The 16,184-nt window shown below is 40.7% G+C and overlaps 1 protein-coding gene across 1 annotated transcript in view; it reads left to right on the top strand.

Annotated features, from left to right (window-relative positions):
- Positions 1-16,184, top strand: part of LOC107598185 (rab effector MyRIP-like) — a 184,349-nt gene that overhangs the window by 132,447 nt on the left and 35,718 nt on the right. Inside the window, 2 exon segments of the mRNA XM_016289460.1 lie at positions 2,904-2,990; positions 3,283-3,363. Of these exon segments, the coding sequence (XP_016144946.1) occupies positions 2,904-2,990; positions 3,283-3,363 (168 nt within the window).

Here is a 16,184-nt window from a genome sequence, read left to right as displayed (position 1 = left end):
GTCACGTCTCAGCTGAACTTCCAGAGTCTCGTCACGTCTCAGCTGAACTTCCAGAGTCTCGTCACGTCTCAGCTGAACTTCCAGAGTCTCGTCACGTCTCAGCTGAACTTCCAGAGTCTCGTCACATCTCAGCTGAACTTCCAGAGTCTCGTCATGTCTCAGCTGAAATTCCAGAGTATGGTCACATCTCACCTGAACTTCCAGAGTCACTTCACATCACAGCTTATCATCCAGAGTCACGTCACATCACGTTTGTTCGTTCAGAGTCCTGTCTGTTGCACCCAGATCCTCAAGGACTGTTCTTCAGTATCCCAGACTGACTTCCAGCATGGAGGACCCACTGCTGGTGTCGGCACGTGCAGCTAGCATTCCTAAACCAGCGCTCTCAAGCCCTCCAGTTCCTGAACTATTTCGTCTGTCTGTAGCGCTTCCCACAATGGGGATCGCTTTATGGTGTATTTGGGCTGCATACACCACCACTGAAACGTTAGAAATGGCAGCGGCCACTGTGCGGTCTCCCAAGGTGGCGGCTGATGCTGCAGATCCTCCCGAGGTAGTGGCGCACACTGCCGTGTTCCCCCGAGGCGATGGTGCCTGCTGCAGCTTCTCCAGAGGTGGCGGCCCATGCTGCAGAACCTCCTGATGCGGCGGTGCTTGCTTCAGCTCCTTGTGCGGTGGTGGCACCCAGCAATACACGTTCAGCCTGTCATGTCACGGTCAAAGGAACCGTTGCTGAACTCTGTGCCTCTTTTGTTAAGGAGAATATTCATAAACTTTCCCTGTTTCCTGATGGTACGGCTGTAGAACCTCTAGAGGTGGCGGCATCCGCTGCAGAACCTCCAGAGGGGTCAGTGATATCCACTTATAAACTCTCGTCCTGTTCTGTTCTGGCCAGGGAGGCCATCTGGGACCCCTCTGCCAGTCCTGTAACGCTATGGAGGCCGTCTGTGAATTCTCTGCCTGTCCTGTAACTGCTATGGAGGCCATCTGTGAACTCTCTACCTGTTCTATTCTGGCCAAGGAGGCTGTCTGTGAACTCTCTGCCTGTCCTGTTCCGGCCAAGGAGGGCTTCAACTCCTTGTGCGGTGGTGGCACCCAGCAATACACGTTCAGCCTGTCATGTCACGGTCAAAGGAACCGTTGCTGAACTCTGTGCCTCTTTTGTTAAGGAGAATATTCATGAACTTTCCCTGTTTCCTGATGGTACGGCTGTAGAACCTCTAGAGGTGGCGGCATCCGCTGCAGAACCTCCAGAGGTGTCAGTGATATCCACTTATAAACTCTCGTCCTGTTCTGTTCTGGCCAGGGAGGCCATCTGGGACCCCTCTGCCAGTCCTGTAACGCTATGGAGGCCGTCTGTGAATTCTCTGCCTGTCCTGTAACTGCTATGGAGGCCATCTGTGAACTCTCTACCTGTTCTATTCTGGCCAAGGAGGCTGTCTGTGAACTCTCTGCCTGTCCTGTTCCGGCCAAGGAGGCCGGGCGCCATTGCTGGGCGCCACCACCGCGCAAGGAGCTGAAGCGAGCACCGCCGCCTCGGGAGGTTCTGCAGCATGGGCCACCACCTCTGGAGAAGCTGCTTGAACTACTCTCTCTTCCTGTCCTGTTGCGGCTGCGGAGGCCGCTTATAAACTTTTTTCCTGCCCTGAACCAGCCGAGGAGTCTATCTCGGAACTCTCGACTAAAACCGTCATGAAGGCCAATTATAGACTTTTGTCCTGTTCCGATCCAGCCGAGGAGGTTGCCTATGAACTCTCAGCCCTGTCTGTCACAGCCAAGGACGCTGTCTGTGAATTTCCTGACTGTTCTGTTGCGGCTGCAAGAGCCATTCTGGAACTCTCAAACCAGCCTGTTGCGACCGAGGCCTTAAATGTACTTTTTCCCTCCCCAGTTAACCCTGTCATGGCCATAGGGGCCATTAACGAACCTTCTGTCTGCCCTGCTAGCCAAGTCACGAGCCCAGAGGCCACTAATACATTTTCTGTCTGTCTAAATATTGCTAATGATCCTGATTTTGAACTTTCTGTCAGTCCTGTTTCAGTCTGTAAGTCTAATGTTGAGACATTTGTCTGTCCACTTTCAAGTAATGTGTTTGAAGTTTCTGTCAGTCCCATTGCAATCAGTGAACCTGTTATCTGCCCCCAAGTTCAGTCATGACCCCAGAAACCTTGGCCCGTTTTGGATTACTTTTCTGTCTTGCCCTCAATATACCTGTTTGCCATTGTCTGACCCATGCCTGTTTTATGAGACGTCTCCGTCTTAATAAAGCCTTGCATATGGATCTGCATGCCTCTCGTCCCATCAGCTCTGTAACAATTGCACATCTAAATGGTAATTAATCTACATGAAACCCTAAGGCCTGTCTGTAACTGCTTAAAGCATCTGGATTCAGTCAGATTTACAGAACAGAAACTGTTTGTGTGCCAGATTCAGTCAGATTTACAGAACAGAAACTATTTGTGTGCCAGATTCAGTCAGATTTACAGAACAGAAACGGTTTGTGTGCCTTTTACTGCGCTTAGAACTTGCATCAAGCCCGACAACAGAGGACTTTATTTAAACGTTCCCTTTGATAACTCTGAACTTAAAACACTTCCTCTACAGAAGATATAGGCCTACTTTCTCACACACACAGGGAAATTTGGCAATATGTCCTGTGTTATACTGAGTTACCTGTTGGCATGAGGAACAAGGGCTCTTGACTACAAGTGTTGGTCTATTGCTGTTATCACTGCTGAACTTGAACAGTCCATGAATTGCTATGAAGATAAACACCCAACATACACAAACACAAAAACACACTCATACACAGAGAAAGCAATCAGCTTTCATTGTGCGTCTAGTTATATAGACATTAAATAGATAGAGTTGTAAATGTGTGTATATGTGCATACAGGTCACAGCATGACACACTCACCGTTGCTCTACGCGTGGCAGAAGAGGCGATAGAGGAAGCCATTGCTAAAGCTGAGAGCTACAGAGACAGTCTGGTTAGAGACTCCTCTTTATATATCATCCATCCAACCAAACAACTGTTAAGTCATCCTTCATCCACCCATCCAAGTATTCACTAATCCATCAGGCTTTCATGCTTACATCCGTCTGTTCTTCTGAACACCCATATAAGGCTCCTGCATACAAATATCACTTTATTTTGTATATTTCAAATGTTGTTGACTCCTCTGTCTGTCAGTTTTTATCATTACTCATGTTCCATGAATATCTAACCACAGTTGCACTTTTCTTTCTCATGGCTGCTTCTCTTTCTCTTTTATATGACAGGAGAAACAGAATGAGGCTTGCTATTTGCATGACCACAAGGAAGAACTTATAGAGGAACTTGCCACAACACTTGTTCAAAAAGTAAGAGCTGTTCTGATACAGAAAGAAATACATTGTAGTTTATAGTAATTTTAATTAACCTTGACTGCATCCCAATTCACATATTATTATAATAATAATAATAAATATAGCTACAAGCTGCAATTACCGGGATTCAAGTGTTTTTTAAGACATTTAAGCAATTATAGACAATTTAAGATAATTTTATCTGGAAAAATAAATAAATAAATAAATAAATAAAATGACTAGAAATATTATTTAATAATTTATCACTTTTAACCAATAGGTGGTGCTGCTCCCAAATTGATGTGGTGTGGATAACTAGGGGTGACAATGACACACAGAGTTTGGTGCCAATATGCCAAAGAATTGCTGAAAACCGCATCAAAAGCTTTTGATAACTTTTTGTTAGGACCATCTGAAGATGGCTGATTTCTTTCAAATTTCTCACAGACATTTGGGGCCAACCAGAGTCAAACAGGCCCATCCAGTTTCGTTCCGATCGGCCTCCGTTAACCTTGTCTAATCAATTTGACTGGCTGATGGCAGCCATGTTTTTTCAAGATACACTAATGTCCTTAGAGATATTGCTGGCACCTTGGACACAAACACTGCATGCCAAATTTCAAGTCAGTCAGACTAGCGGGTGCGTAGTTACAACCATTTTCATGTTTGGTTTTTCCTGTTATATTGCCATCAAGTGGTCAAATGCCCACATTTTTGTAATTTGTCCAAATATTGAGAATTCATTTGTGTTCCGAGTTTGGTGAAGATCACTCATTCCATTCACGTTATAGCTGTTTTAGTAAAAGTGGTCCACCCCCTTCAAACGTTTTTGCGTCCTGTTCCGATGGACAACGGAACTTCCACTTGGTTTTGATAACTTTTGCTAATCCCACTCAAGAGAACTTTTCTGCACTGGATTGGTTCCGATTGGGAGAGAAACCTAGGACTAGTTCTCAAAAGTAGGTTTTGTGAAAAATTCAAAACGGCTGGAAAATCTTCATGTTTTTTGTCTGTCTTGAGCCAAGGATTCCAATGATAACAGAGACTTGAGTCTACAACAAAAGGACTAGGAGTTATGAGCAATTTCACATTTTTGATCGGCATGTGCTAGTGGTAAACAAAAAGAGCATGACGAATCACAGTTTGGCAGTTGTACTTTTTTTGTTTGCTGAAAAAAAGAGAAAGCTGCGAAAGAGGAAGGGAAAAGAGTTTGAGGTAAGCAGTTTTAGTTTATTAAGTCTTTTTTATTGCAGAGAATAGGAACATACAATTAATAACATTGCAAATTATAAACATATAAAAACAAACAAATCATAGATCACAGTAAAGTTTTACATATAATGACATTACAAAGTACCAGGGGGATTGAAGCTTATGTCATAGTATTTTAAACATGCCTCATATTTTTTATTTTTTAATAGTTTTATTGAAGAAATATAACAATTCATATCTATACAAAACAAATTTAACATAGGAAATTAATTAATATATTTTTGTTTATGTATGTGAAATTTTGCCATTACAAAAAAAGGTTAACAATAAATTCCAAATCAAAAATGTGTGTGTGTGCAAGCTTTATAGTCCTCCTAATGTGTGACAGCTGTGAACTGATGAGTTCTGGCAAAGGATTATGGGAAATGGTGGGTGAATGGCAAAGGTACGAGATGGAGTGCCCTCTAGTGAAGCTTGTGGGCACTCCTGCTGGCAATCGTAACAGCTAATCTAATATTATTATGTAATGACCTTTTAGAAAGCCTGTTTGATACTTAGCATAATTAGTTTATAATCAATTGCCTCCAATTTTCTAGGAGATGTGGATCTTTATCAGGTATAGCAATTAACAAAATGATACCCTGAATTAGGGCTGGACGATATGGCCAAAATTGATATCACGATATATTTCTTAATTTCGGTCGATACGATATAATTCCGATATCGATATGAACACTATTTATCTGAAATAGAAATCTTTTGTAACATTATAAATGCCTTTATCATCACTTTTGATCAATTTTAAGCATCCTTGCTAAATAAAAGTATTAATTTCTATAATTTCTTTCCCAAAAAAATAATAAAAATTATACTGAATGGATGTTACAAAAGCTTTTTATTTCAGATAAATGCTGATCTTTGGATCTTTCTATTCATCAAAGAATCCTGAAAAAAAAATTACTCATCTGTTTTAAATATTGATAATCAGCAAATCAGCATATTATAATGATTTCTGAAGGATCATGTGACACTGAAGACTGGAGTAATGATGCTGAAAATTTACCTATGTATGATCACAGGAATAAATAATATTTTAAAATCTATTCAAATAGAAAGCCATTTTAAATAGTAAAAATATTTCAACATTTTACTAATTTTGCTGTACTTTGGATCAAATAAATGCAGGCTTGGTGAGCAGAAGAGAATTCTTAAAAAAAAAAAAACATAAAAAATCTTACTGTTCAAAAACTTTTGACTGGTAGTGTAGGCTGATTATTCTTATAGATTGAAACAAATGTGCTTCAGCCAGAAAAAAATCAATGTATGGGAAACTGGTAATATCGAAATATCAGAAATGTGTTTAAAAATCATATCACCGTTATTGAAAAAAATTATATCGCGATACATATTGATATTGAATTATTGTCCAGCCCTACCCTGAATTGGATTTCATCACAGAACAGTGCTTGTGCTCCCAGACTCTAAATACTACACCGGTGAGGCCGAACCGAAAATACACACACACAGGCACACACATACCATTGGACTTTAAAGGACAGTACGCACACAGGCACATTCATTTATTGTATATATTGTATATATTGTTTTTTGTGTCTTTTGATGTAATACACTTTTGGTTGGTATTCAATCTTGTTTCCTGTAGCATTTATTGTGTCTTCACTTATTTGAACAAGCTGGTTAAAGAGGTAACAGGACAATTTTATTTGTGTAGCCAGCCTTTTATTAGGTAGAGTGTTACATATTGGTGGCCCGTACGGGACCTCTTTTGTTGTGTTTGTTTGGATTTGTGTAATTATCAGGATTGAAGTACCTAACACTGATCCAGTTACTGATGTTAATACTGTGAACACGGTGACTACAGATAATCCAAGTACACCTGTAAATGAACAAGAGATTGTTGAACAACCAGATGTGGATTTTACAGCAGGCCCATTTGTAACCAGGTACAATCCTACTGCTGAAATAACATCTATGATAAACTCATTGTACATTTCTGATTCTGAACAGTCTGATGATAATTATGATGAAGGGAGTTGTATTTTAAATGTTGGAATGGGACAAACAATGCAGGCAGACATGGCACAAGTTAAGGTGGATTTATTGGCCCTTAATCAGAAAGTACAAAATATAAAGCATGATTTCAAACAGTCAATAGACAGTACATTAAATCGGGAGACCAGTTTCAGGCAGGCCGTGGATGCTAGCTTGGCTGGGTTGGAGGACTATTTCCTAAAATCATTGGAAAAATTAGAAAGGGCTGTAACTGAATGTTTTCTGAGGAGAGATGCTAAATGGGAAAGTCAAATGAAAAAACTAAGACTCACCAGTACTCCCACACTCTCCAGATTACAGGCCTACTCACCAGCTTCCTCCCACATTTCTCCAGTCTATTGTCCACAGACCCCAATGCCAGCTAATGCTAAACAGAAAGGTCCAACTCATCCAGCTTAAAATACTACTTATGATGTAACTCCTCCTGTGCATATCCCCCACCTAATGTGCTTACCTCCTCAGTTATGGCTGGCTCATCCTCATTTTGTGCTCGCCCTCCCATCCACCTAGAGTTCCCCTCTTGGGTTGGGTCAATGGTGGAAAGGGATTGCATGGGAGCGAAGGACTACTGGCAAAAATTTGGTACCAAAGGTAGCAAAGATAAGACCAAGAAGTCTGCAGAGCATACCAACAGCAAAAACCTGGCTGGAGTGACCCTGGCACAACCCTGTTCAATTACATCTCTCTTCGTCGTTCCTGTAAGGGTGAATGGACAGGAGGTGAAGGCGGTGTTAGACACGGGAAGCTCTTACACCTTGTTGCAGGAGAGCCTGTGGAAACAGCTGAAGACTGAGAGTCCACCAGTCATTACCTCTGCCCCTCAGAGATTCATAATGGCAGATAGAACGATTCACCAATCCAGAGACCTGCAAAAGTTACTGTATCACTGGCATGATCAAGAGTGCACGGTGGATACATATATCCTGAAAAACACTCACCTCGCCTTTCCCCTTACTGCTGGGTTAAACTTCCTGAACGGCAATGGAGCTGTGTTGGAAGTGGGACAAGGCAGGTATGGCTTAAGATCTGGAAAAGGATACACATATTACTCTTTCCTGCCATCACAGGTTCCAGCAGGTCTGACTACACCCTCTGGTCAAGCTCATTCTGGCACAAACTTGCAGACTTCCTGAACTCATGTCATTCACCCCAGAGATTACACAATGGGACTCTGACAATCAGGAAGAGCTGCGGCAGTTGATCTCCACCTGGCCACTCACCACTTCAAACATCCTGGATAAAACATCAGTCGTACAACACAAGATCACATTGACTGACGATATACCTTTTAAATCCCAGGCATACAGAATTTCGCCCCTCAAAAATCAGATCATCGAAGAACAAGTTGACCAGATGCTCCAAAACAACATCATTGAGCCCTCCTTCTCGCCGTGGTCTTCCCCTGTGATCCTGGTCCCAAAACCTGATGGCTCATACAAGTTCTGTGTGGATTACAGAAAGTTAAACAGCAAGACTGTACCCAACGCTTACCCAATGCCACTGATTCATGACCAGTGTTGGGTTACTCTGAAAATGTAATCAAATTACTGATTAATGATTACTCCTTTTAAAAGTAATTACGTTACTGTTCTGATTACTTTATTTGAAATCAGATCATCGAAGAACAAGTTGATCAGATGCTCCAAAACAACATCATTGAGCCCTCCTTCTCGCCGTGGTCTTCACCTGTGATCCTGGTCCCAAAACCTGATGGCTCATACAAGTTCTGTGTGGATTACAGAAAGTTAAACAGCAAGACTGTACCCAACGCTTACCCAATGCCACTGATTCATGACCAGTGTTGGGTTACTCTGAAAATGTAATCAAATTACTGATTAATGATTACTCCTTTTAAAAGTAATCACGTTACTGTTCTGATTACTTTATTTGAAAAGTAATTAGTAATTAGTTACATTACTAGTTACGTTACTTTTTTCTCCATTAAATTTATGAATTCCCAGCATACACGTTCCCGACAAATATTTGTTATTAAAGCATCAACATTCACAGAACACTGTTATTTTTAACTAAAGCAAGCGGCTGCTGCATGCATGGTTTGGCATGGCAGAATGCCAGCAAAGAGCGCTGCATTTATAATCTCTAAAAGACATCTCAGTTCATCGCAATCTCACAAATCTCTGTTATAACACAATAGATGAATGCATAATGAATCTTTCATAAGGTCTACAATTTGTGTGTTATAATGAGAGGATTCGTGAGCACGCAAATTTCAGCACTGAATTGCTCAATGCTGCAAATACCTGTTATAGCCTAAATAGGAACTCTGCATATGCTTGCACCTGTTAATCGTATATATTTTATATTAGTTCATGTTGCTTTTGTGCAATAGATGAATAACAATTTATTTGTTTTAGATATTTTATGTTTAGATATTTCTATTTTGCGGGAGTCCCGTGAATCATTTTATTCTCCTGCATCCCACACGAGTGTCTACCCGCCCGCACCAGCACTCTCCCATCTTGTCCCGCGCCGCACACTGTTGTGTCGGGTCTCGCAGGAGAGCAGGTCTCTAAAGCACTGGCACTTGACTCGACAATGCGTGTGCTACATCCTTTTTACAATCTCTAAATTATAAAACTCTGCATTCTTTCAGCAATGTAACATGGCAGTAACGTATAGAGACCTCGGCTTGTAACTATACTCTAATCACTATTTTGAAAATTATAACGTGTTAAATTACTCCGTTACTAAAAAAGTAATCAAATTACAGTAATGCCACTGCCACTTTCCAGTGTTTGATGGAGAGAGTCCTAACTGACTTGAGGGGGGAAATCTGTTTCGTCTACATCGACGACATTATCATCTATTCAAAGACATTATATCAACACATTCAACAACTTAATACTGTTCCATTTTGGAGAACATCCTCTGGACGTAAACAGCATATGCTATTCTGTGTCAGCTGTGTCACGCTGGATCGGTTTCCTACGTTGTTGTGATTTGATCTGAATGGACCTGAACAGTTCAAAGAGAGATCTGAATCTGTAGTCTGAAGTCCAGCGGATATTCTCCAAAATGGCACCATGCGGATGCGGAGGAGACGAATTGTTGAATAAAGTCGTTTTTTATTTCTTTTGTGCACAAAATGTATTCTCATAGCTTCGTATAATTGAGGATGAACCACTGATGTCACATGGATTATTTTACAGATCTCCTTGCTACGTTTCTGGACTTGGGAACATTTCAGTTGTATTGCTGTCTATGCAGGGTCAGACAGCTCTCAGATTCCATCAAAAATATCTTAATTTGTGTTCCGAAGATAAACGAAGGTCTTACGGGTTTGAAACGACATGAGGGTGAGTAATTATTGACATCATTTTCATTTTTGGGTGAACTAACCCTTTAAGTTTCTACAATATTTAGTAGTAGCTTATCAGTAGTGACTCAGTTAATGTACATATGGCAGAAATGTACGGAAAAATCAATTAAAGATGTAATCAAACAGACGATGAACACTATTTTATTATTATATGATGCAATCAAACTTATAGAAAAAATTGGTAGTTCTGTATGTTGTTTCAGGGTTGGCATCATCTGAGGTCCTCTGAGGGTGTTACGGGGCTGACGAGACGTGAGACTTGCGGATCCATTCGCAGAGCTTTATTGAAACGAAGACAGAGACGTGGTCATACAGCAGGCATGGGTCAGATGAGGGCAAACAGGTATATGGTGGGCAAAACACAAGAATAGTCCTAGAGCTAGCACAGGTCGACGATCGGCAGACAGAATCAAAAGGGGCAAGACAAAAGGGGTGAATCCAGGGAAATTAAAGATGTAATCAAACAGACGATGAACACTATTTTATTATTATATGATGCAATCAAACTTATAGAAAAAATTGGTAGTTCTGTATGTTGTTTCAGGGTTGGCATCATCTGAGGTCCTCTGAGGGTGTTACGGGGCTGACGAGACGTGAGACTTGCGGATCCATTCGCAGAGCTTTATTGAAACGAAGACAGAGACGTGGTCATACAGCAGGCATGGGTCAGATGAGGGCAAACAGGTATATGGTGGGCAAAACACAAGAATAGTCCTAGAGCTAGCACAGGTCGACGATCGGCAGACAGAATCAAAAGGGGCAAGACAAAACACATTTTGTTAGCTTAGATAGTTTAGAAGTTTCATCTGGTCTTGTTGAGATAGATAGTTGAGTATCGTCAGCTTAACAGTGGAAACTATTCCCATATTTTCTAATAAGATTACCAAGGGGCAACATGTATATTAAAAATAGCAGAGGACCTAGGACAGATCCTTGTGGGACTTCATATTTTACTGGTGATAATTGAGATGACTTCCCATTTAAATGAACAAAGTGGTAGTGATCGGACAGGTAGAATCTAAACGATCTTAAAGCCTGCCCTTGAATACCTGTATAGTTTCGTAATTGATCTATGAGTATGTCATGATCTATAGTGTCGACGCAGCACTAAGATCAAGTAAAACTAGCAATGAGATGCAGCCTTGGTCTGATGCAAAAAGCAAATCATTTGTAATTTTAACAAGTGCAGATTCTGTGCTATGGTGGGGCCTGAAACCTGACTGAAATTCTTCATAGAGATTTTGTTGCAGGAAGGAGCACAATTGAGCAGACACAACTTTTTCTAAAACTTTAGACATAAACGGAAGATTTGAAATGGGTCTGTAATTTGCCAGTTCACTAGGATCTAGTTGTGGTTTCTTAATAAGAGGCTTAATAACCGCCAGCTTGAATGGCTTTGGGATGTGACCTAAAGACAATGACGAGTTAATAATATTGAGAAGCGGTTCTTCTGCTACAGGTAACAACTCTTTCAGTAATTTAGTGGGTACAGGATCTAACAGGTACAGTGGGGAAAAAAAGTATTTAGTCAGCCACCAATTGTTGGTTTAGATGCAGTGATAAGTTTATTTAGCTCTTCCTGACCTATAGTTGTAAAGCACTGCAGTTTATCTTTTGGTGCGATGAATGAAGCTGAAGTATTATACACTGTAGAATATACATTTGTTATTGTGTGTAATAAAAAGCCAGCCTTTTATTAGGCTGAGCGTTACATATATATTATAAAGAGGATTTTCAATCTGTTCACAAAAATGTAAATAAAATTCTAAGGTCAGCCTGTCTACTAGGTGCTTTCCATTTTTCATAAGAAGGGCATCTTTAATCTCAAGAGAGGATATGTTTGAATCGTATAAATCATGAAATTATTTATTAATAATAGAAATATTTAGAATTTTTGAACAATTATATAGATGAAATTTAGAATTATATAAATTACTATAAAAGGAAAAGACAAAATCAGAAATTTGTAGGGTCTGTACAATGGCTACCAATATTTAGTGCAGTTAAATTATTCCTTCTAAGATTTATTTTCTCTAGAGCAAAGAAATAGCTTGTATTTTTTTTCACCCTCTTCTAGCCATTTTGCCCTTGAACGAATAAAAGCGCCTTTAGTTAGATCTAGGTAGATCAGATCAAGTTGAGATTGATTTTTAGCTGATCTTCTTTAGTAAGAATTTGCTTCTGTTACACTATACATAAATTATCAAGTAATTCTATTTCCTTTTGTTTGTTGATTTTTTTTTTATTCTTTACTGTGTTTAACCGCAATCTTTACACACACACAAGGAATTTGACTTGGTGACAGGAGCTTCCAGTGCAGAAGAAAGTACACACATAGTGCAAACATACATGATAGTGCAGACATGCATATAATTACACAGTAAAGATGAAATAACACTAAAATAAGAAAAACTGAAAAATAAATAACTATATACAGAAATAGAAATATAGAGGAAAAACAAATTGTTTAAATGAATGTACAGATATGTTATTTACAAGTGTACCGTTTATGTAGTTTACATTTACATTTAGCAGATGCTTTTATCCAAAGCGACTTACAAATGATGACAATGGAAGCAATCAAAATCAACAAAAGAGCAATGATATACAAGTGCTATAACAAGTCTCAGTTAGCTTAACGCAGTACACTAACTGGATGGTGAAATTGTGATGAAACGATGGGTTTGCTGGAACCACAAGCAGTTCTGTCTTGGCAAGGTTGAGTTGAAGGTGATGGTCCTTCATTCAGCAAGAAATGTCTGTTAGACAAGCTAAGATGCGAGCAGCTATCGTCAGATCATCAGGTTGGAATGAGAAGTAGAGTTGAGTGTCATCAGCATAGCAGGGGTATGAAAAGCCATGTTTCTGAATGACAGAACCTAATGATGCCATGTAGACAGAGAAGAGAAGTGGTCCAAGAACTGAGCCCTGAGGCTCCCTAGTAGTTAGATATTGCAACTTGGATTGCAAAAAAAAAAGTTTATAACTCGTCTCATAACTTTATCACCTCATCAGTTTATAATATACAGTTTCCAGATACTATGTATAAAAGTGTCAGTTATGATGGACAGTGTGTATTTGTGAACTTTTTAATTGTTCAGGCTGAATATGACCTGCGGGAAAAAAACTGTTCTTGTGCCTGGCTGTTTTGGTGCTCAGTGCTCTGTAGCACCGACCAGAAGACAACAGTTCAAAGAGAGAATGTGCTGGGTGTGTGGGGTCCAAAGTGATTTCTTAGCCCTTTTCCTCAATTTGAAAGTGTAAAGATCTTTGAGGTTGAGCAGGGGAACACCAATGATCCTCTCAGCAGTCCTGACTATCCGTTGTATTCTCTTGGGGGAAGTCGTGGCCTAATGGTTAGAGAGTCTCACGGGTTCGAGTCTCGTACCGGCAGGGATTGTAGGTGGGGGAGTGAATGTACAGCACTCTCTCCACCTTCAATACCACGACTGAAGTGCCCTTGAGCAAGGCACCGAACCCCCAACTGCTCCCCGGGCACTGCAGCATAAATGGCTGCCCACTGCTCCGGGTGTGTTCACTGCTGTGTGTGTGCACTTAGGATGGGATAAATGCAGAGCACTAATTCCTAGTATGGGTCACCATACTTGGCCACATGTCAAGTCACTTTCACTTTCACTTTCACTTTGATGTCTGATTTGGGGGGGCCTAAACCAAACCAGACAGTTATGAATGAACACAGTACAGACTCAATGATGGCCGAGTAGAACTGTTTCAGCAGCTCCTGTGGCAGGTTGAATTTCTTCAGTTGGCGAAGGAAGTACAAACTCTGCTGGGCCTTTTTAGCAATGGAGTTTATGTGAGTCTCCCACTTCAGGTCCTGTGAGATGGTGGTGCCCAGGAACCTGAATGACTCTACTGCAGCCACAGTGCTGTCCATGATGGTGAGTGGGGGGGATGCAGGGGGGTTTCTCCTAAAGTCCACGATCATCTTCACTGTTTTGAGCTCCAGGTTGTTAAGACTTCACCAGACAGCCAGCTCTTTAACCTCCTGTCTGTAAGCAGACTCGTCTCCATACAACCACATGTTGTTTGGGAAGGTTTCAATTGTTTCCAAAAACAATCCCCAGCATATTCTGTTGTCAGACACGACTGGAACTTCAAATTGGACTGGCTTCTATGGTCAGATGTAGGGCTGCACGATTAATCGCATGCGATATTTAACGCGCATCTTGTCAGAAAGCCGGTTCTGTAATCAGCGGTAAATCTCCATCACCTGCGTGCTTTCACATTGAGCAGCATTAACTACACAGAGCCATTGTTCACTGACGAGCTGCGCCAAACCACGTTCATATTCGCGCGATTTTTAGCGCAGCTCGTCAGTGAACAACGGCTCTGTGTAGTTAATGCTAACACTCAAGATGGGGTTGGTGCACACAGGGATAAAAAGTACCCCATGTGTAAAATGAAATATACTGCTGTATTTTTAATGTCGTGGGCCTATATGTCTGCTGGAGGTCCTGGACATTTTGTGTAGATACATGGCATCTTTGCAAAAAATTACTGACTCTGTTAGAAATCTTATAATGGGCCATGTTTGGATCTTCCAACTGGACAATAATCCAAAAACAAACCTTAAAAACAACACAAAAATGGGTCACTGGGCACAAAACCAAGCTTCTGCTATGGCCATTCCAGTTCCCTGACCTGAACTCTATAGAAAATGAGTGTGGTGAACTGAAGAGGAGAAGCACCATCATGGAGCTGGGAATCTGAAGTGTCTGGAGAGATTCTGGATGAAGGAATTGTCTCTAATCTCTTGTCAGGTGCTCTCTAACCTCATCAGGCATTATAGGAGAAAACTCAGAGCTGTTATTAAGCCAAATGGAGGTTTCAAAAAGCATTGAATAAAAGTGTGCCGTTAATTGTGTCCAATGTGTATTAGAGAAAAACATTTATGTCATAATAATATTCCCCCCATTTTAAATTCTTATTCTCCAATGACAGGTTAGATTTATGTGAATTTTTTAAATAAAAGATCAAAATGATTAACAATGCAGATTTATTTTCACAGCCTTCTTTGATCATATTTACCAAGGGTGACGATAATTCTGACCACGACTGTAGGTAATACAAACATACTACCATGAATTGCAATTTAAATCAAGCGTAGCGTTATTTCTGGTAGGTCACGTTAGTCAAGCTCGCATCAGCTGATCCCCATCTATCTATAGGAATACGACACTTATCTAATCATTCATATATAAGGTCCCTCGGTATTATCAGCAGTTTTCACATTGTTCAATAGCTAATTAAATGGCGAATTCGGCAGGCAAAACACCATCAGCAGGAATCGGGAATACTCTCTCAAACGTCTTCACAAGCTAAGTTCCTTTTAATACTCTCAGGTTCGGCAACATGCATGTTGCTAAGGCTATCTTTCTTGCTTTGGCTCATTTAGTTGTTTTCAGTTACGTGCTTGTGTTGTGCTAGTTTGTGACCTATTGGCAATGTACTTATCTGTTGTCACTGGTAACATGCTTGCACTTAAAGGGGGGGTCTAATGCTATTTCATGCATTCTGAGTTGTTTACACTGTTTGCACTCAGCGACCCGAGCGAGAGCGAGCCGCTCTACATGGTTCATGGTTAACTTACTGAAGTCATCGGCAGTGCTGCAGTTACTTGCTCGAGAAGACTGTCTCTAAAGATGTATTTTTGGATGTGAGGAAAAAATAACCTTCTTCAGTGTTATGTGAACAGTGGATGCAATTTGTTTTTTCCAGGGGAAGCAACGAGCGTGTTTGTTGTTCCCATCAGTGACGAATGTTTTATAACAAGGTACATTCTGACACTGGATTTGTACATCATTTGATACTGAAAGACAGAGCAGTCCCAGCGATAAAAGATCCCGGTCATGACTCGGAACTGGTCATGACTCGGAACTGCTGTAAAACTGCATCAAATGTCTGTGTTTGTTGCCAGTCGGCCCGTAAGTGCTCGCGACTCTTCAGCTCCGCCCACGGCTCGCCTCCAGGAGCGTTTTCGGAGAGAATTGTAAGCTGTATCTTTCTTTATAAATCTGATAAAACTGAAGACTCTTCGGAGATGTGAATGATGCAATACTACACTATAGGTACTCAAGATTAACATGAGATTGGCCGAAACTGTCTGCGTTATGTCCCCTTTAACATAGTCAAGTCGCCTTTATTTTATAGCAAGTGTTATGTGAACAGTGGATGCAATTTGTTTTTT

Source organism: Sinocyclocheilus grahami, unplaced genomic scaffold (genome assembly GCF_001515645.1).
Source record: "Sinocyclocheilus grahami isolate Dianchi unplaced genomic scaffold, SAMN03320097.WGS_v1.1 scaffold247.1, whole genome shotgun sequence".
Lineage (NCBI taxonomy): Eukaryota > Metazoa > Chordata > Actinopteri > Cypriniformes > Cyprinidae > Sinocyclocheilus > Sinocyclocheilus grahami.
The sequence above is the reverse complement of the archived record's forward strand: the minus strand, read 5'-3'. Positions and strand labels throughout refer to the sequence as shown.